Genomic DNA, 21,221 nt, shown 5'->3' on the forward strand with positions numbered 1-21,221 from the left:
TTGTTTCATTAATGGCCCCTCCCCACTTGACCTGATTATTTTGAAATTTTGGACATCAAATTATTTCATCTGTCAGCATCTTGGTTTGTATTTTTAAAAGTTATTTTTAAAATGTAGCTTATTCTTATTACCCATTTACTTTCTTATTTACATATCAAATAGAGTGAAAATTAATTCTCCCCCTAAGAGGGACCAATAGAACTAATTATACCAAATAATAGTCAGAATGCTAAAAGATGCATCTGTTTATTCTATGAACTCTGAGCCTGTCGTTTGCTTTAGAATGTTACTTTTCATGTCTTGGGTATTTTCCTGATATCTGTGCACAATCTTCTTTGGTTAGCACTTTCTTTGGTTTCACGGTACAAGCTCTGAGCAATTCTGAGTGTTTTACATGTGGTTTTCTCAGAGATAAGCGCCTACTTTAAAAACACTCACAATATCAATATTAATTATTGACTGTGATTTAATGAAGCACGCCCAAACTTAGAGGCTTAACATGATAATTCTTTATTATCTCCTGTGGTTTTGATGGGTCAGGAATTCAGGACCATCTTGGTTGGGCGCGTTATGCTTGAGGTCTCTCACAAAGTTGCTGGGTCTGCATTCATCTGGAGGTTTGATGGTACTGGAGGATTTACTTTCAAGGTGGGTTGTCCATGTCTAGCAAGCTGGTTCCTTTCCTCATGGCCTTTCCACAGTTCCACTTGAGAGTCCCCACAACGTGGCAGCTGACTTCTGAAAGAAAGAAAGAAAGTGGTGCAACCTCTGAGGTGGAAGTTGCACATCTTTTATGATCTAGCCTTGGAAGCCATATGCCATCACTTCTGCCATATTTTACTGATCACCGGGGCAGCCCTGATTCAAGTCTGGAGGGAATTACACAGTGGCACGTGTATCAGGAGCCATCTTAGAGGCTGGCTATGACAATGTCATTATCACATCTGGAAAAAAGTGTAACAGTGTTTCCTTTTCTTTTATTCTCACTTCTAAAAAAATTATTTTTTAATTGGAGGAAAATTGCTTTACAATGTTGTGTTGATTTCTGCCATACAGCAATGAAAATCAGCCATAATTATACATATATCACCTTCCTCCTGAACTTCCCGTCCCTCTCCCCACCCCACCTCTCTAGGTCATCACAGACAGCAGGCTGGGCTCCCTGTGTTATATACCAACTTCTCACCAGACATCTGATTTACACATGGTAGTGTGTATATGTTGATGCTACTTTCACCATTCATCCCACTCTTTCCTTTCCCCACTATGTCCACAACAATAATTTCTTAATATCATCATCTATCCAGTCACTGTCCAACCTTTCTCAATTGTTGGCTTCTGTCAGGATCCAAAATCCAGAATTTTCTTGTATTACTAAGTTCCATATGTTATAATTTGTTAGCATGTTTCTCGTGCATGCGTGCTCAGTTGCTTCAGTCATGTCTGACTCTTTGCCATCCTATGGACTGTAGCCCACCAGGCTCCTCTGTCCATGGGATTCTCCAGGCAAGAATACTGGAGTGGGCTGCTGCGCCCTCCTCCAAGGAGTATGTCTCTCAAGCCCCTTTGAATTTATAGAGTGCTGCTTCATTTTGTCTCACTGGCAGTTTAATTATTGACCTCACAAAGGTTTCTTGAGGAACAAATGAGGCAATATAAGCAAAACCCCTCCCATGATGCAGACCTGCTGCTGGCCTAATGTTGACTTGGTGCGAATAGAGAAAGGCTCTCCTTGCTCAGGAGAGGACATTATTGAAAACCTGGACAATCACCACATCCAACCCTTGATGAGAAGTGCTAGCTCTGGGTGTGATACATAAGCATTCAGCTTAAATTCACCTGAGCATGGTTCCATAATTCAAACTTTAAAAATCAGTAGCCAGACCATATGGGTCCCACGTGCAATCAGGGCAAGTATCTATCGCACGGACAGCCTTGATGTGTCCCAAGAAGGCTTTGAAGATGTCTGCAGGCTACAGCCTGGCTATTGATGCCCCAGAACCCACACTTTCACCTGCTCACATGCTCCGGTTGCCAGCATTTCAGCTTCAGGCTCTACCCTCCAGCCACATTCCCTGGATGAGGCTGCAGTGTTCTCCTGGAAGGCAGGATAGCTATAAGTCTCCTTATTGGTCTTCCCCTCAGCTAAATAGGAATTGGGCTTCCAAGAGTGGTGAACAAGACAAGAGGCCTGACCTTGGCTGATACCTGGGCCACTCTGCAGGACCGGGCACAGGTGCATAGACGAAGGTGTGCCAGTGATGGTTTGGAGTCATGTGCCCTTCTGAGTGTGCCTTGTCTGCCAGAGCGGATGTATCCAGGAGGGACAGCTCCTCTGTGTTTTGGGCTCTACCAGCAAGCTCAGAATTTTGTCTGTAAGTAAGTAAGTTTATGTCTGCAAATGTCTTCCCTCTGCTGAAGCGCCTTTGTGCAGTGCACAACAGGGATACCTATACCTAACAGCACTTCTTGGATTAACTGGTTGGTCCTTCTTTTCCCTGGTCTCTCCAAACAGGATAAAAGCATCTTCAACTCAAAGATATCTGTTTCCTTTAAACAGATCCAGGATTCCTAAGGCCCCTGGGTCCATCTGGTCATCCCAGTTGAAGATTCACTTCTTTCCAGTCATGAGGCTCTTCATTCTGCTCTCTTTGACTGTCTTTTCAGGTAAGAAATGGGGAAGGATCATCTCCAGGCCTCCAAGCTTCCCAGAGGTGGTGCATCCCAACCCTAAACTTAGTGTGCTTTTCCGTTCCTACCTGGAGTTCCTGCTTATTAGTGCAAGCCACAGAAGGAGCCGGATGGGAAAATAAAAGGTGGTAAAATAATAAATCTTGTCCAAATTGGTCCTTGTTCTTCAATCTGATAAAAGGGTGGTGGGGAATTTGAAGCCCTCAGCTAAAATGAGGGCCCTGTATTCTCGGTGTAAGTTCCCCTTCCCTTTCCCCTTCTTCCTTTGAAAACATTTGTGCTGATATATGAGGATTGAACTTCCCACTTTCTGCACACACCTGACCCCAAAGATGAGAAGATCAGAGGACCAGGCTGGCCCCAGCTCTGCCCTCCTCCAGCCTTGTGATCTCTGAAGTTACTGCACCTCTCTCTGGGTCAGCATCCAGGCTGGTAAACTGATCATCACATGATCTTTCTCATGGGGTCCATATGAGAACAAAATATCATAGCCTGTCAAGTGACATCAAGACACGAGACTGCTTCGTGGGCTGGTCACACCCACTGCAGGCTACTCTGGAGGCAGCACTGAGGGGCCCCAATGCACATCTGGAAGGCTAAGGGAGGGCTGGGCTCTCTTAGCCATCTCATTTCCTTGGTCTAATACTTCCCCAGCCACTGTCAAGCTGGATGAGGACTGCATGACTTCCTTTTTACACAACATTTTGAGATGACAGAGGTCCCCTCACTGGTCAGGCACAGAGGAAACGTGAAGTTCTTAGACCCTGAGGACAGAACAGAACCGGATGCCTCTGTCTTCAGTACTGTACAGCCAGCAGAAGCCTCAAAACTGCCTTACTTTTTCTTTTTCTACATTAAAAAAAATTTTTTTTTATTGAAGTATAGTTGATTTGGGGCTTTTCTGGTGGCTCAGCAGTAAAGAATCTGCATGCAATGCAGGAGCTGCAGGTTCGATCCCTGGGTTGGGAAGATCCCCTGGAAGAGGGCATGGCAACCCACTCCGGTATTCTTGCCTGGAGAATCTCATGGATAGAGGAGCCTGGTGGGCTACAGTCCATGGGGTCGCAAAGAGTTGGACACAACTGAGAAACTAAGTGAACACACACACACACACACACACACACATATATTCTTTTTCAAATTCTTTTTCATTATAGGTTATTGCAAGATACTGAATATGTAATTCCTTGTGCTATACAATAGGTCTTTGTTGTTTAGCTGTTTATATACAGTAGTGTGTATCTGTTAGTCCCAAACTCCTGGTTTTTCCCCCTTTGGTAACTGCAGTGTTTCCTATGTCTATGAGCTTGTTTCTGTCTCAAACCTCCTTACTTTCCTTTCGAGGGTGCCAAGGTAAAGTGGGGCAGCGAGGGGTGAGCTAGGGGCAGAGAATTTACTAACAGTAAGCCTCAGGCTCTTCAACCCTCCCCCAAGCAACATGAGTGGCCTTCTAAAGTCTTTCAGAGGGGCATACATATTTTCCCTGCTCTTAGAGCAGGGAAAAATTCTTCTCCAGGTTTGCTGTGTTGGTTTGCTAGGCCCCCTGTAACAAACCCAGACTGTGTGGCTTCAACAACAGACGCTTGTTTCCTAACAGTGATGGAGGCTAGAAGTCCAAGATCAAGGTGTCAGCAGGTTTGGTTTCTCCTGAGATCTCTCTCCCTGGCTTGCAGAGGACCACCTTCTCACTGTCCTCGTGGTCATCCCTCTGTTGTCTGTGTCCTGATCACCTTTTCTATTAGGACACCAGTCAGATTGGATTGGGGCCTATTCTAATGACCCTACTTTAACTTCATTACTTCTTTAAAGGTTCTAAATCCAAATACAGTCACATTCTAAAGTACCGAGTGGGGCTTCCATGGTGGCTCAGTGGTTAGGAATCCACCGCCAATGCAGGAGACACGGGTTCAAACCCTTATCTGGGAAGGTCCCAAATGCTGTGAAGCAATGAAGCCCGTGGGCCACAACTATTGAGCCTGTGCTCTAGAGCCTGGGAGCTGAAACTACTGAAGCCTGCCTGCCCCAGAGCCTGTGCTCCATGACAGGAGATGCCGCCGCAGTGAGAAGCCCGAGTACCGCAACTAGAGAGGACCCCCTGCTTGCTGCAACTAGAGAAAGTCCACACGCAACACGAAGACCCAGCACAGCCAAAAATAAATAAGATTTTTTTTAAAAAGCACTGGGTGGTTACCACATCAACATATAAATTTTAGGGGAACACTGTTCAACCTCTAACGGTTAGTTGCCAACCCCAAAACAGGCAAAAATCTGCCTCCAAAGCTTTCACTAATTTTCCTCCAGGGTACAGGGGCCAAGATGTGTTTAAAAGAATGATGGTGTTTGTCTGTGTGTTTTCACAGATGCCATGGTCATGGACGAGAAAGTCAAGGAAAGCTTTGTGCTGGACACAGCTTCCGCCATCTGCAACTACAGCACCCACTATAAGGACCACCTCAAGTACTGGTGCCGAGGCTATTTCCGGGACTACTGCAACATCATCGCCTTCACACCCAACAGCACCGACCGCGTGGCCCTGAGGGACACAGGAAACCAGCTCATTGTCACTGTGTCTTGCCTGACCAAGGAGGATACTGGCTGGTACTGGTGTGGCGTCCAGCGTGACTTTGCCAGAGATGACATGGACTTTACAGAGCTGGTTGTGACCGATGACAGAAAAGCCATCACCAACAGTTTCTGGTCCGGGCAAGGTAAGGAACCTGTTGTGTGTCTAGCTGGGGGTGACCCACGGCGGTGGGTGGGAGCTGGTGAGGTAAATACTCATTGAGCACCAACTCGGTTCTCTGGGTTAACCTGGTCCCTCCCTCCTTCCAGAGCTGGGTGGCTGCTGATGGTGCTATTGATGAACTGGGAGTTTGGGGGAAGAGGAGGGTGCCTGGGCCCCAGGGTGCTCTTAAGAACCTCTCTCCCCTCACAGCCATCTGATTTGGGCGGCTCACCAGTGTGAGAGCTTTGCCTTGTGAACTAGAATCTTGAATATTCACTTCTTGAGAAGTGGCTGAGGCTGTAAATAGTGGTCTAGGCACCTGGACGGGCTTCCGGGGTGGCACTAGTGGTAAAGAGCCCGCCTGCCAATGCAGGAGACGTAACAACTGCAGATTCGATCCCTGGGTCTGGAAGATCCCCTGGAGAAGGGAATGGCAACCCACTCCAGTATTCTTGCCTGGAGGATCCCATGGACAGAGGAGCCGGGTGGGCTCCTCAAAGAGTTGGACATGACTGAAGCGACTTAGCAAGCACACAGACACCCAGGCAAGCACCCTCAAAAATTGCCCACTTAAATAATTTTATAACATACAGAGATAAACATGGTCCAAGAGGTCAATGCTTTCTTTTAAGGGGTACAGTTTGCTCCTGGAGGCAGCTGGAAGGGCATGGGTGGAGCAGTCTGGAGGGGCGAGTCTGTCTAAGCCAGTATGTTGCTCCTTTGGGCCAGGCAGAAGGGATAGGGGCTCCATTTGCTCCCCAAAGTCCTTCTGTCCAATGTTGAAGACCTCCCTTTACACCAGAAAATCTCTCTCAGGCACATTGATCTACCTTTTTTTCCTGCCTTCCTCCACCGCCCCCACCCCCGGCCCTGTGACTTCTCCTTGTTTCCATTTCTAGAAGGGATGTCTTGGGCTCCCTCGTTGGCTCAGTGGATAAGAATCCGCCTGCCAATGCAGGAGACACGGGTTCAATCCCTGGTCTGGGAAGATCCTACAAATTGTGGACCTGGAACTGCAGCTACTTAGGCCCACGAACCCTGACACCAGTGTTCTGCAACAAGAGAAGCCACTGCAATGAGAGGCCTATGCACCTCACATAAGAGTAACCTTCACTCACTGCAATTAGAGAAAAGCCCTCACAGCAATGAAGACCCAGCACAGCCAAAAATAAATAAATAGATAAAAATTAGAAGGGAAATCTTTCTCTAGCATCATCAGAGGACAATGCCAGTAGGAAAACATAGCAAAGGGCATAAGGGAGGCTCGGGGAAGCCTCCTGATGCTGGAGAGCCTTGTTCACGTTTGACCAGTCGGTAATTTCTTCAGCACACATCTTACCGAAAGTGTGACATCCTTCGCACCAACCATGTTTCTACTTTGTGTGGCTCTGCTTTTACTTAAGTGTGTAGTCTGTCCTGAGTTTTAGGCTCAGGATGAGAGAAGTCCCACCTAAATGAGCTCCTCAGTTTAAATGAAACGCAGACACACACCCCATCCCCTGATCTTCTCATAGGGGGCAAGGCGGGTGACTGTGGCGGCCCTTCTCTTGCTGGTTTTGATAGGTGTCAGAAACACAATGTGGCAATTGTGTTACCTACTGATCAGTTCCTTAAGGACAGGACTGGCCCTCTGGTGCCTCTGACGGTCCCCTCCCATAGCTGTCAGCCTCTCTAACCAAGGGCCATGTTTAGTCAACTTAGAACCTTTGTGCACATCTGGAAAAGGCACCCTTCCTCCCAGTGCATGGGACTCAGTGGTAGGGTATATGGATTGGCAAACAGTGTATGGGCTGGATTTCAGCCCTTGCTTGTTCCATCCGCCTTCTGCCTTGTGAGGGCTTTCCTGATAGCTCAGTTGGTAAAGAATCTGCCTGCAATGCAAGAGACCCCGGTTCGATTCCTGGGTTGGAAAGATCCGCTGGAGAAGAGATAGGCTACCGCTCCAGCATTCTTGGGCTTCCCTGGTGGCTCAGCTGTAAGAGAATCCACTTGCAATGTGGGAGACTTGGGTTCAATCCCGGGGTTGGGAAGATCTCCTGGAGAAGTGAACAGCTATCCACTCCAGTATTCTGGCCTGGAGAATTCCATGGATTGTATAGTCCATGGGGTTGCAAAGAGTCAGGTGAACTCAACCCAGTATTCACCCTGGACACTCACTCTCTGGAGATTGAGAGAAGGATGGGCAGGGGTGCAGGGATGCAGGAGGCAACGGAAGGGCCCGAGGTTGGGCCTTATTTGACTCAACAAATCCTTTTTGACACAGACCTTTCAGGCAACAAGAACAGAAGCTGCAGGGCTTCCAAGGTTGTCCACAAGGCAGATCACTCCAGGTGAGCAGTTTTAGGGGACAAGTGGACTTCGGCTGGGCAGTAACAACGCAACACGGCCGTGGGTTTGCACCCTCTGCTTTCCAGCTGTGTGCTGTTTCTCCTCTTGAACTATCCATCTTCAGTGTGACTGTTTGCTTTCTTTCTTATTTTTATTTTTTTTTTTGTTTGCTTTCTTTCAAAAGAAAACAGTTTAGGACTCTTGATTGCAAGCAGCAAAAATGCCCTCTGGCTATTTTGATTAAAGAGGAGATTTCATCATAAGGAGAAAGCAGTGTCTGATGAAATGCAGGGGCAGAGATGTGGCCGCCCTCAGAAATGGGGAGCATCATCAGGATTTATCTCTGTCTTCAATCTGCTTTACTTTTGTGCTTGCTTCTTCTTTCTCCCCACTGCCCTCTTATATTTCACTTTTTTTTTTCTTCCCTGGGAGAAGATAATCCACTTGTAGCTGCTGAGTTTATTTTCCCCCTGTTCCCCCAGCCCAAGACCGCATCCTCCCACTTCCAGTCCCATGTTAGTCTCCGAGGAGGGGGCTGGGCCTGGCTTGGTGTCAGATAGCCACCCCAGGTCCCATCATGCGTGATCATGTGTGATCTGGAGGCAATGGGTGCTCTAAAAGAATCTGGTTTCCAGGGGCTGCTGGAACTGGGTGGGGGCAGGGGCTGGGAGAGGGGATGGGTCCCAGGAAAGGGGATCCTGAGCAGAGAACCTAAAACGTGGTTTCTTCCAAGAGATACGGATACTGTCTGTGATTCCTTCCAGGATGTCCATTCTCATCATTTGCATACTGATCTCGGGCTTAGGGCTCATCTCCATATTCAGTCGTTTGTCCAGAAGGAGGAGAAACCAAAGAAACAGAAGGGGTAGGTGAAGTTTGGGGCAGGGGTGGTGGAAATTGGAGAAAATGAAAGGGGTCAAGGAACAGTTCTCAAATGGGTGAATGTGACCCTCCTCCTATTGCCTGGACCCCTGGATTCCCATGCAGCCTGCCCACGGGCTGAGGGCAAATCTGCTTCATGGTCACAAAGGCACCCTGAGAGGTGGCAGGGAGCACTGTGGAGGCATGTGCAGGCCAGGGAGGAGGGGGCTGAGACACTGGGGAGCTTCTGGGCACCTGAGCAAGCAGGCATAGAGAGGTCTCCTTGAGAAGAAGGGCTGGGAGTGGTTGGGAGTGGAAAAGGACAAGCCCAAGGGCCTCAGGCCTGGCCTCGAACCACGGAAGGAGCGGCCCTTAAGCTCTGTGCCTCCTTCTTCCCTTGGGCGGTTGCAGGTAAAGGCCTAACGAGAAACCAGAAAACCAGCCAAACTTCTGTGAGCCCCCCACCGCTGGTAAGTTCCCTCCTTGACTCTTCTATCTTGGGCTCCGTACCCACTGCTCCCTGATCTGTACGGCTCCCTGTTCCTAAACGTAGGAATTGTGTTCAGCAGAGGGTGTGTAGATACGTCCATCTTTCCCGTGGGGCCACTTCAGAGAAGCCAGAATCCCCAAGGCCACCATGTGGGGAATCGGCTGACCTCTCAAGTGGACACAGGGCACAGACAGCATCAGACACAAGCACCGCTAGTTGGCTAATAGGTTTTTGTTTGTTTTTGTGCTCAGAAGCCACAGAAATACCTTGGGCAATGGAGAGACTGTGGGCATAACTATAAAACAGACTCCAACCTCCTCTGGGTGTGGAAATGTAGAAAACAGCATTTTAGAGAATGAGGGAACACAAACGAACCAGAAACATCTGTTAATGAAACACAAGAGTCTACAGCCAGGCCAATTTGAAACCCAAGGTTTGGTGATAATTTGGCTCCAGGGCCAGAGCAGAAGCCCTAAGAACTCAAAGCAGCGGCTTCCATGGCATTCCTGGATTTTGCCGTCTAAGAGCTGTGGAGGTGTGGGGTGTAGACAAAGAAACATCTTGCTTGGTTTTCCCAAGACCACACCCTTTGGGGGGGCTTCCCAGGGGTCTCAGACAGTAAAGAATCCACCTGCAAGGCAGAAGACCTGGATTGGGAAGATCCCCTGGAGAAGGAAATGGCTACCCACTCCAGTATTCTTCCTGGAGAATCCCATGGGCGGAGGAGCCTGGGGCTACAGTACAGTTCAGTTCAGTTGCTCTGCTGAGTCCGACTCTTTGCGACCCCATGGACTACAGCACACCAGGCCTCCCTGTCCATCACCAACTCCGAGAATTTACTCAAACTCACGTCCATTGAGTCAGTGATGCCATCCAACCATCTCATCCTCTGTCGTCCCCTTCTCCTCCCACCTTCAATCTTTCCCAGCATCAGGATCTTTTCCAATGAGTCAGTTCTTCGCATCAGGTGGCCAAAGTATTGGAGTTGGGCTACAGTCCATGGGGTCGAAAAGAGTTGGATATAACCGAGTGACTAAGCACACAACACTCCCTTTGGGACACAACTGGAGCCTAGGTTTTTGCAAAAACTATTTTCACTTCTTTAAGGCATGACCTAGGGCAACTTATTGCCTGTTTACTTCCGTGTAAGTTGAGGACCCCATACGCCTCAGGATTTTTTATTCATTCACTCATTCATTCATTCAATAAACAATGACCATACCAGATTCTGGAATACACAGCTGAGTCAAATAGCATGTGTCTTCATGGAGCTTATAATGTAGAATGGGAGGTAGGCAAAGCATCTCAGACACATGCTCACACACACACATGTGAAATTGTCAACTGTAAGTACTCTAAAGGAGAGAAGCATGGTGCTATGAAAGTTGAGGCAAAGGAACCCAACCCTAAATCTTATCTAGCAGGGCATTGTACAGTCTGGTTTAGCCACAGCCAGCTTCCTCACACTCAGACAGTGGGAACATGCAGCCTGAATCAGGGTCCCTTCTGGGCTCTGAAGGAGGTCAGCTGCATTCGTGTCACCAGAGCTTGGTGAGAGTTGAACGCAGGCCCCATGCACCAAGCTTTGCTGCTAACTGGCTGATAACCTTTAAATCATGACATCTGATTTTCTCTCTGAAAACAAACTTTGGTGTTGGGCCCCTGGGAAGCCCTTATGACAGAGTTTGCCATTTTTGCTGCAGAAACACCCAGCAGAGGTAGGCAATAAATCTCAATTCAATTCTCCTTTTCTATTTCTAACAAAGTAGACAACTCTTTGAAGTCCCTTCCACGTGTCCTGACTCCAAAGGCAATGGCTCATACTGAACAGATGGGGCTGAAGATTTCTTTTATTAAGTTCATAAATAAAATGATGCTACAATAGAATCACTATGACAACTGGTCCACAACTTGGGGACGGATTCTGATCTCAGGTGTTCTGAAGGCTCCTCAACCTCGCCAACAATCATTTGCAGATAGGATAGAACAGAGGCACTCAGGGGGTTACTTGGCCACTCCTGAGCAAGGCCACAGTCAGATAACATCTCAAGATCTTAGTTCTCACGCAATCAGCAGTCAAAAGTGAAGAAGAGGGCCAGATCTTGATCAGGGGGCCAGGAGATCACTTCTGCTGTATTCCTTAGCCAATAAATTTCTGACCCAGTGTTGAATGAACTTCAAGGTATGACTAACTTCTCTCAGGATATCACTGGGAAAGTATTTCTAGAAAAGTTTGTTTTAAAGTATAATATTCCAGTTTACTTCTGAATTAGTATTCCATGCTGTCCTACCCAAAGAAGGGGGGAGAGGCTACATCAGAGGTACTCAGAGTCTCTTGGCTCAAAAACTGGGAAACTGCCACCAGTTTGGGAAACTGTATGGGAAAATGCCACCAGGTTGAATGGACTCTGCCTCTCATCAGTAAGAAACCAAAGTGTGATAAGTTAAGAGAAATACTGATTCACATCAGGAAACAAATCGAGATGAGGGCATCAGTAGTTGTGGGTGCAAGCGAGGTGATACTGTCACGAATGCCAGGATTCCCTACGCTCTTAGCTTCCACCTGCATGTCTACACCTCTTTCCCCCTAGAGCGTGTCTCCTGCATTTCAGACCCTGGAATCTCCCACACTGCTTCTGCTGCCCTCATAAAAACCCTGCTCTTCCAGTCCCTCCTGAGAGGGTTTTGGCCAGTCTCCATGCTCAGGAGACTCAGTGGCGTCCAGTCTGGGCAGGCCTGGGATAGGGTTCTATACACATCTGCACGTTTAGGTCCAGGCTCTCACAGAGTCTTTTAGGAACACAGCTCCTTCAGCCCTAAGCACTCTCTGCCTGGGTAGGGAACCCAAAGCTACTCAACAATCAGGCTGATGGGAAGAGCAGGGAGGGGGACCCCATTCCTACCATCCTCTGTATGCCCACTCAGCCAGTCCCCTTGCTTCCCCAGTCCCAGATCAAACATCAAAAGTGTTGTGTCTTCCCTCAGCCACTAAACAATCCTAGTCCTTCTCCTGTGGCCATGAGTTGAATTTGTACAAAGAAGCCACTAGCCCACCAGTTTTGCAAACAGCAATCCCTCCTTGGCTGGGTGGGTTAGGACATCCTGCTACACAAGGCAAGAGAGCAGACATCAATTTTCCACGACAGATGAAGACATCCATAGACATCTTGGAAGATGCAGACTTACCTATCTGGAAACCTGTTTCTTTTTGGAATCCTGTAGGATTTGGTTCTGGTTCCACGGTTGGGTCCACAGCCTGTTTTCTTCCCTTATGTACCAAAGACTTGGTGAATCTGCAGTCAATTATTTACTCATTTCATCTTTCAGCAAGGCTAGTTGTGTGCCACTTTTCATGATAGGGACACAAAAAAATCAAGACTTTGTGAATGGAGGGTTGTGCTGTTAAAAATAGGAAGTTTCAATAAAACAGGGAAGAGGAATTAATCTGATGTTTCATGTATTGGGTGGCCAAAGGATGATGGTTATACATTTTCTTGCAAGCTGTTCATAAGGTACTGGCCCTGAACTGGAAAGCTGATGTGGTTCTAACTTCAGGGTTGGTAGAATTGTTTGAAGTCTGCTCCGAGTTTCAGCTGAAAGGAGTCCTCCCCTACCAACACAGCCCACAGCCGGCGCGGGGGACAAGGGCATTCCTGGCGCTCTGCTGCCCTCGTGCGGCCGACTGCGCCGTGGCACTGCTATCTCTTCCCAGGACTATTTCCCTAAACCGGCTCTACACAGAGGGAGCCCTTCCTTTATCAACTCTCTCTTCCTCTGTCTTCCCCTCAAAATCCAGCTGTCAGGAGCAGCTTTCCATCTCGAATAGATCATCTAACTTGGCCTTTCTAGTTTCTCTGCCACTGTATGGGCTCTGGGACAGCTTGCGGTGGAGGCCAGATGCAAAGAATTTGAAGTCAGAGGACTTAAATTTTGTTCTGCCGCTTACTAGCAGGGAGACACTGGGTAAATTATCTCATCTCTTTGAGCCTTAATTTTCTTCCCTTGATTCTCAAAAATATTACTTAATGTATTTTTAAGAGAGGTTTGTGGGTAAAGCTTCCTCCCCGTGGACTGAGCTCCGTTGGTGGGCACTCCTTATTGAGGGACGCCCAGGCAGAGGTTGAGTGATCTGTCTAATGAGTGAGTCTGGGGGTCGGAACCAGAAGTGACTGCTCTGCCCTTCCCCTTCCTTCCAGAGCACACGGTATCTTTCGCAACTCCTGGGGACAGCTGAGCCGCCTTTTGGGTTGTGGGGAGGGGCAGGGACTTGCCTTAGTGCATGGCGTTCCGGGTTCTGCAGCTATGGGTTTATGCTTATATTTTCCTATGTTTGTAATAAAGATGCTGCTTTGATCTCTATCTGCCGAGTCCTCTTATTTCTCACTTGGTCTAGAATTCAGGTGGGGAATGGGAACACTAGGTATCAGGCTCCCTGAAAATCCTCAACAAGGTAAATGAAGGACTTCAAAAGTTACAAAAAAGGGTTTTTAAAGGAAAACATACTTCCTCCCATCTCTGCCCCTCAGTTATCTGGTTCCCCTCCCCAGAAAATACCAATTACTAAAACCATTAATGATGTTTCTTCCAGAGAGAGACTAAACATACGTAAATACAGGTATGAACTCAGTATTCGTGTGTAACTGTGAGCTCAGGCAAGTTGTTTGACCTCCTTGTGCCTCCATTTCTGTACCAAAAATGAGAATAATAACTGCTGCAACCTCCTGGTGTTTTGTGGGCATTCCATGAACACATGCCAAGCACTCAGAATAGTGTTTAGAGTATAACAAGCCTCACTTAGTTTTAGTCTATTTGATGAATGCTGCAATTCAAATGACATAGGTGACTTCCACAGGTTTAAGTAGGACACAGTCTTTGAAATAGAATTTAAAATGTTGTTGGCTGTTGCCAAAATGTCTTTCATAGTAGTTGTATCAACTCACTCTCCCACGAGTAGTATATATGTGTTTTAGTTCCCCACAATCTTGTCTAGTTTGTTAGCAAACTTTTTGAATTTTGTGGATCTTACTGATGGAACTTATTATCTAATTATAGTTCTAATTATGATTTATCTTAAATAAAGAGTAAAGTTGAGTATCTCTTCATATGTTTGAAGCCATTTATATTTCCATTTCTGCTAATAGCCTAATCTTATCCGTTCTTTTACTTTTCTATTGAGTTGTTGATTTTTTCCTTATTGATTTATAGGAACTCATATATGTTGAGAAAATCAACCCTTTGTCTATGAGATGCTCTATAAGTATTTTTCCAGCTTGCCATTTGTCTTTTGAATGGTACTTTGTAAGTCAAGTTAATCAGTCCTTTCTGTTTTATTGATCATGCGTCATGTATTCAAAGGCATACTTCACTCTGTTGGTTTCAAAGTTCTCTCATATTTACTTCTAGTACTTTTATGATTTTTTTAGTTAAATTTTTGACATATCTGGGATTTTGAAAAATGGAGTAAGATATAGATCTGATCTTATTTTCATCTTCATGACTACCTAATTTTCTCAACACCATTTATGAATAAACTAATTTTCCCTAAATGATTTCATATACCAACTTCATCATATTCTAAATTTCCTCTTGTATTTTTGGTCTATCTCTGGTCTTTCTATTTTATCCCTTTACTTTTTCATTCATAAACCACTGAAGTGAAGTGAAGTGAGTTCGCTCAGTCGTGTCCGACTCTTCGTGACTCCGACTGTAGCCTACCAGGCTCCTCCATCCATGGAATTTTCCAGGCAAGAGTACTGGAGTGGGTTGCCATTTCCTTCTCCAGGGGATCTTCCTGACCCAGGGATCGAACCTGGGTCTCCCGCATCACAGGCAGACGCTTTAGCGTTTGAGCCACCAGGGAAGTTAGCCATTCTTAATGAAACAGTACTTTCAGTTAGCTGTTCAGGTCAGACTTCCCATCTTACTTTTATTTGCTTATTTTTATGAATGGTCTTTCTTGTTTATGACTTACAAAGAAAATTTAGAATAATCTTACCTAGTAAAAAGTAATCTTATTGATATTTTTACTAGGACCATCTATGGGGTCATCCATTGGAATGTGGCAGGGGAGGGGGCTAACATTTAGATCCATTTTTAGTTCCCCTATACTGTTGCTATGCATATCTCTTATGCTATAGCAAGGAGATGGACATCCTCATTTGAATAGTGCTTTATCCAACAGGGACCTTGTTTTGTGTAGTGCTCTGGGATGTATAGAGTACTTAATGATATCTCATTTATTTTTATACTAGGAGATATGTTATTAGTTCTGTTTTCAAGATGAGGAAATTGAAGCTTCAAAAGTTTAGCATACTTGCCCCAATGAGTGAAGGATGTTAGTTAGTGGCAGAGTTTGGGACTTGTACCCCAATCGATCCTGAGTTAGTTCCAGAGTACTGCCACTTTCATTAGGCTTTTCTGGCTGTGGATGAGCTCTGCACCTCTAGAGGAGATGGGGAAAGACACATCAATGATGGAGAAGGAGTCAGCATTGCAGAATTTGCTTTTATTTGTAAGCCAACCTGGATTGTTCATCTGGTTGACTCCTCCCAAGTAGATCAATGATGCCAAGGGAACACTTGGTGCTGTGAGCTCTGTATCACACTTTTTAGAAGGTGACAGGGGAGGTAGTCTCAGCTCTCAATGGTCTAACAGTCTGTTAGTCCAAGTGGGAGGGCCATAGGTCTTCTCTCAGGCCAGGAGAAGACTGACCCTTGGTCTTCAAACCGGTGACTAGCATTGTCCAAGCACACCCAGACAGCTCCAGCTGTGGTTTCATCTGGTCGTAGTCCAAAATTTGTTAAAATGGCAAGTGAGGGATGAAGATGGAGCTGAGATAAAAGGAACTGGACTCAAGCCTCACTGGAGAGGCAAGGTGAGTTTGTCCCTTTAACCTGAGCATAGACAACAGGATCCGCGTGTACAGCATTCTGTACACTCTTGGTCAGGCGATCGCTGTTTTCTTTGGGGGCTTTGAAAATCATGCTGGCATAGGTAAGTACCTCCTCTGAGGATGAAAGCTGCCGAGGAGGAAGGAAGAGGAGAAATGAGTCAGTTCGATTTAGAGGAAGGTGACTCTCAGAAGCAAGTGACATTTAAAAGCAACTTGAAAGCTTGGGTCAGAGAAGACCCAAAGAGATCAGAAGAACCCTTCAGAGAATCAGTTGCCCAATGTCCAATGGCATCAGGCCTCCATATCCAGGAAACAGAGTGGCTGGCTTACCTTGGCTGGATGATCTGAAGGAGGATCCAGGGTCCGGGGCCTGGAATGACCTGCTGGAAGTGCCAGGAAGAAGAGGAACAAGTCTCAGCCATGGGGCCTGGAGGAATTAGAAGCTTCTTTCTTTAATCTTGGGTGAAGGGGCAGTGTAAGGGGGAGGTGCTGGAGGTGGGAAGGGTGGAGGATGAAGAGGGCCGGGAGAGAAGTGAAGGGGTTCAAGTCCTGGATCCATGGAGAGTGCGGGCTCTGTCTGTTATACTCCCCTCAAAGCTATCTCTGTCCTCAATGGCAGAGAAAGAAGGGCTGTCACAGCTCTTGGAGACTTACATTTTCTGCAGCTCTTTATGATGAGGAAGACAAAGGCCATCAGCAGCAGTGTCAGTATAACCCCAGCAAAAAAGGCTAAGACCAAATGTTCTTTGCTGTTGTGGTGAAGAAAGAGAGCAGATGACCCATGGGACTTTATGAAGGCCTTAAGACAAGAGGGTAACCTTTTCCACTTATGGGTAATCCCCTGAAATAGCTTTTACACTGGTTAGTTAACTTGCAATCTCTCCCCCCAGTTTTCAACTTTTGGCTTTCAGGTTCCAGATCCATTTGAGGTGTCAGTAAAAGCTACGGGCTCTATTCCCCCTTAAAAATGTTCATAGGACTGCACATAGCAAATTTTATGTTTAGGGGTTTCATGAGTCTTTTGAGGCATGGGGGACCCCAGGTTAAGAGCCACACTCTGAAGGTAAAATACTGATTTACTTCTGCTGTTTCTGGTCCCTTCTCCCCAGACCTCCCTCCCCAAGTCCATAAGGCAAAGTGGTCAACACAGAATCAAATGCCATGTGGTATGAGATGAAATGGGAGGCATTTCTTGCTTACTTGGGGTGGCCAGAGAGGCAGGGTGCAGAGGTCACTGCCGAGACTATGACGGGATGTGTGCCTGGTCCCTCTGTGAAAGAGTACAAAGGGGATTAGTGCGTCGGCCACATCTTCTCCAGCCCAAGGGTCCCCACGTGCTCCCCGTCATCCAAGCAACCAGTGGAGTCCAACCATGGGGCTACAGCTCTGTAAGAGCAGGGAGCATTGTTTCTTAGAGCCTGTATTTTTTTTTTTTTCATTTCAAAAATTATTTTAATTTTAATTTTTAATTTTTTTCCATTTATTTTTATTAGTTGGAGGCTAATTACTTTACAATATTGTAGTGGTTTTTGCCATACATTGACATGAATCAGCCATGGGTTTACATGTCTTCTCCATCCTGAACCCCCCTCCCACCTCTCTCCCCATGCCATCCCTCTGGCATGGCATCCCTCCCGAGCCTGTATTTTTTTTTTTTTTTCTTTTTTTTTTTTCCGAGCCTGTATCTTTTAACATGAAAACTAGATCAGGAGCTTAAACAATAATCAGCTACACAAGTGAAGGAAGAGCCTAGCGTTTCCGCAGTCCCGTTTGTCCCTGTAATAACATTTCAGAGCTCTCCCTCCAAGATTTTAATGAGACCCAGAGACATATGCTCCCTGGGACTTAAGCAGAGAATCTCAAGGCCAGGAGTTAGAAACCCAAAGTGATACCTAGAACTAGCATTTCCCGATGTTCCGGGGAGTATTACCTTAGAAATCGCTGCCTTTTTTTGATTCATTTATTTTTTAGGGCAGCTGTTAACAGTGGCTAGCCAAAGGCAGCCTTGGTGAAGGGACTTCCCTGGTAGCTCAATGCTAAGGAACCTGCCTGCCAAAGCAGGAGACACTGGTGCAATCCCTGGGTCAGGAAGACCCCCCTGGAGGAAGAAATGGCAACCCACTCCAGTATTCTTGCCTGGAGAATCCCATGGAGAGAGGAGCTTGACAGGCTACAGTCCATGGGGTTGCAAAGAGTCAGACACGACTGAATGAGCTCGCACACTCAAGGGAAGGGAGCCAGGCTCTCACAAACTACCAAGATGGTCTAATGTTGAGCACAGACACTCCCTTTATCATATTTGGAGGATCAGATAGTTCTCCCTGGTTCCCATTTTCACTCTTCTTGGCATTAGATCCTGCATCTGATTCTTCCAACTTCAGAAATACCATCCCCTGAGAGCCCTTCAGCACAGTGTCCAGTGATTCCAGTCCATCTGAACTTGGCATCAAGGCAAGTAATAGGTTCTGTTGCAGACTTACTATTGTTTGGTTCAGGTTTGGGCATGTGGTTTCCCATGTTGCCTTCACCTGAGAATTAAAAAAAAAAAGGTACGTCTTAGAAAACTTGGAAAAGAGAGGCAGCAGAGAGGCCAGTTCTGAGATTGTGATCTTAATATCGGAGCTGTGACGAAGGAGAGAGGCAAATGGTGGGAGAATGTTCTAGTGAGGTCAGTGGTCCCAAACTTTACAGCGTGAGGACGACAGTTCAGCAGGGAGGCCTCAGCTCGGTAGGTCCATACATTTGATCTCATCAGGGCATCAAGAATTGACTGAATATTCCAGAACAGACTCATACCAACCAGCTCAGAGGAGACCAATGTATGAACTAGAATAACATAAGCAACATGTTTGTATAGCTAGTGCATTTCATCAAAATGTATGAGAAATCCAATTAAAACCATAATTTTTCCTGATAAACATCAAATTGGAGTATGAAAGAAGCAGAATGGATGGTTTTAATATTGAGTGTCACGTAGGTCTGATGCATTGGCTTCGGGCTTCCCTAGCAGTGCTGGGCAAACTAACTTGCTCTTGGAGGTCCTACATCAGAAACTTCTATTTTGTTCACATATTATCTTTTCAAGTGTTAAAACGTCTTTATAGAAGCTATGGTTCTTTCATGTTAAACTTTCTGTATTTCCCCTCTTTTATTTATTTATACAAAAAAGTATAGAGTATCTAAAAGCAGAAAAGTAAAATCAATCAAACTTCCACTACCCATTGTTAATATTTTAGTGTATTTTCTTTTTGTTGTACTTCCATGCATCTTTTAAAAGCTAGCTGAGATACTTCCTCATATCTCTTTTTCTTTTCTTACTAAGTGTTTCATCATAAACATTTTTCTATTTCACTGAAAATTTCTATAAGCCTCTGAGTGGTGATAGGTCTTTCTGTTGTAAATATGTACTATAGCTTGCTTTTCCAGTTTCCTGCCTGTTGATAAAAAATTATTTCCACTTTAAACAAAATAAAATAACAAACAATTTTAGGAAGCCACAATTTTACTACATACTTAAATAAACCCATGAGAAGAATTTTTAATTCTGCTATAACTACTGTATTTTAAGGTTATTTATTTAGACAATAAATGACATTCGTACTTAATTATTCAGCTGTCAAAAGTGAATTAATTTCTGAGTCCTTGGGCATAGGGAAAGATTTGGAGAAGAACACCTCATTGCCATGTACCAGTTACAACAGCAAAATTATCAGGTGCCTTACAATCAAACAAACTTTTAAAGATCATGTAATCTAGGATAACAAGAAAGATGCCAACATGGAAATTTGGTGAGAATTCTGAGCCCTAGGGATAGAAAGTCCATCCCCATAGCAGAATCCATAGGGGTAACAATTTTTCCAGTACTTTTTGTTCTTTTTCTAATTTAAAAGTCAATAATCAAGATGGAGGGGATATATGTGTACATATTGATGATTCACCATGTTGCACAGGAGAAACTGTCCCAACATTGTAAAGCAATTATATTCCAATAAAAAAATAAAAGGGAACATAATTAAACACGATAATAAACAAAAAGTCAACAGTGCTCTTTGCAGAGTACTGTAAAATATTTATGTAGTGTTTTTTAAATATTGAAATATGTGTTTGCACTAATCATAGTATGAATTTATCCTATGAATTTGTACTAGACCATATCACTGGGGAGGTGGGGGAGGGGAGGATCATAGTTTTCCATAAAATTTTAACCTTCCCATGAGTGGTTCTGAGTTTACAACCACCCCAAAGAAATGTTAGGACAGTCACGTAAAACAAAAGCTGGGTCCCCACCATACTGAAAGACAAAACCTTCACACGATCCAACAGGGAAGTAGTTAATGAGTCCACGCTAGTTACGAATCTGTGCTGAGAAAAACAGGAAGACTACACCCTTTGAAAACAACACTCCAAACATTTGACAGAAACATAAATTAAAATAGAAGCAACACTCCATATACATACTTTTTCACATTTTGTCCAGCATTGGAGAATCTTACTGATTGTCATAAAACCCACCAACTAAACGCAGCCATTCCCATACAACCTTTCCCCGACCAGATAAGGTTAAGAAAAGTAACTGATGGCTGATTCATATCAATGTATGACAAAACCCACTGAAAAATTAAAAAAAAAAAAGAAAATTCAAAAAATAAATAAATAAATAAATAAAAGAAAAGAAAAGTAACTGAAACCACTAAAAATTAGATTAACCTTTTGTTTTGGTGATTATTTCATCTATATTAAAAGACGGGGTAAATGAGTTTACCTTTTAAGACAAAGTCCGGTTGTAAGATGTCATTGTCTAAGACGGAGCTTTTCACTTGCTGCTTCTGCTATCATTCCGATTTCTCAGAATGATGAAACAGTGATTACTGCCACTGCCACTGCCACCATCAAGCTCTGTGTCGCAAAGATCTTGTCTAAACTCTGGGGCCCACTTCCTGTTTGTGGCAAACTCTATTTTTTTTTTCATTCCACAAGCAGAGAACTTTTATATCTTTTGACACGCGAATGCCAGAACGTTGGGGGGATAAGACAAGTTTATTTCTAATTAAGTATTGAATATGGAACTACCATGTCAGATGTTGTGGGGACCACAGTGGGGGTGTGACATTATCATTGTCACCAAGCATGTCATAATCTCGTTTATTCCAGCCAAGGAAGGAAGGTTGATAGAGAAAAATGAAAAGCAAATGGTGTTAAGTGGGGACTAGACAGATTAGGTGTTTTAAGACTAT

The 21,221-nt window shown here is 45.1% G+C and overlaps 2 protein-coding genes across 3 annotated transcripts; one reads left to right on the plus strand and one right to left on the minus strand.

The window, feature by feature from the left end:
* Window positions 1-2,601: 2,601 nt before the first annotated feature.
* Window positions 2,602-11,746, plus strand: TMIGD3 (transmembrane and immunoglobulin domain containing 3). Its single transcript, XM_065909147.1, has 6 exons — window positions 2,602-2,667; window positions 5,052-5,399; window positions 7,680-7,746; window positions 8,509-8,609; window positions 9,017-9,075; window positions 11,687-11,746. The coding sequence occupies exons 1-6, from the start codon at window positions 2,628-2,630 to the stop codon at window positions 11,744-11,746; spliced, it is 675 nt and encodes a 224-aa protein (XP_065765219.1). The 5' UTR covers window positions 2,602-2,627.
* A 3,701-nt stretch (window positions 11,747-15,447) lies between these two features.
* C1H1orf162 (chromosome 1 C1orf162 homolog) lies at window positions 15,448-20,905 on the minus strand. Of its 2 annotated transcripts, none has more exons than XM_065927307.1 (6): window positions 20,750-20,905; window positions 18,468-18,515; window positions 17,188-17,257; window positions 16,642-16,736; window positions 16,318-16,367; window positions 15,448-16,114 (listed from the first exon to the last, which is right to left on the minus strand). In XM_065927307.1, exons 2-6 carry the CDS (start codon window positions 18,502-18,504, stop codon window positions 15,947-15,949), a joined length of 420 nt encoding a protein of 139 aa, XP_065783379.1. In that variant the 5' UTR covers window positions 18,505-18,515; window positions 20,750-20,905; the 3' UTR covers window positions 15,448-15,946. The 2 variants fall into 2 exon arrangements, with proteins under 2 accessions (XP_065783379.1, XP_065783373.1); XM_065927301.1 differs by having other exon boundaries at window positions 16,318-16,370.
* Between the last annotated feature and the right edge of the window lie 316 nt (window positions 20,906-21,221).

This window comes from Muntiacus reevesi, chromosome 1 (assembly GCF_963930625.1).
Source record: "Muntiacus reevesi chromosome 1, mMunRee1.1, whole genome shotgun sequence".
Classification (NCBI taxonomy): Eukaryota; Metazoa; Chordata; class Mammalia; order Artiodactyla; family Cervidae; genus Muntiacus; species Muntiacus reevesi.

Bases quoted from the DNA above. Each gene is read 5' to 3' on its own strand.
- TMIGD3 (XM_065909147.1), top strand. From the start codon at position 2,628: ATGAGGCTCTTCATTCTGCTCTCTTTGACTGTCTTTTCAG. The intron at 2,668-5,051 runs GTAAGAAATGGG...GTGTTTTCACAG, and splicing joins CTCTTTGACTGTCTTTTCAG to ATGCCATGGTCATGGACGAG. The intron at 9,076-11,686 runs GTAAGTTCCCTC...CTTTCCCCCTAG, and splicing joins CTGTGAGCCCCCCACCGCTG to AGCGTGTCTCCTGCATTTCA.
- C1H1orf162 (XM_065927301.1), bottom strand. From the start codon at position 18,504: ATGGGAAACCACATGCCCAAACCTGAACCAAACAATA. The intron at 17,258-18,467 runs GTAAGTCTGCAA...ACTCTTTCACAG, and splicing joins CAAACCTGAACCAAACAATA to AGGGACCAGGCACACATCCC. The intron at 16,371-16,641 runs GTAAGTCTCCAA...TGGCACTTCCAG, and splicing joins CATAAAGAGCTGCAGAAAAT to CAGGTCATTCCAGGCCCCGG.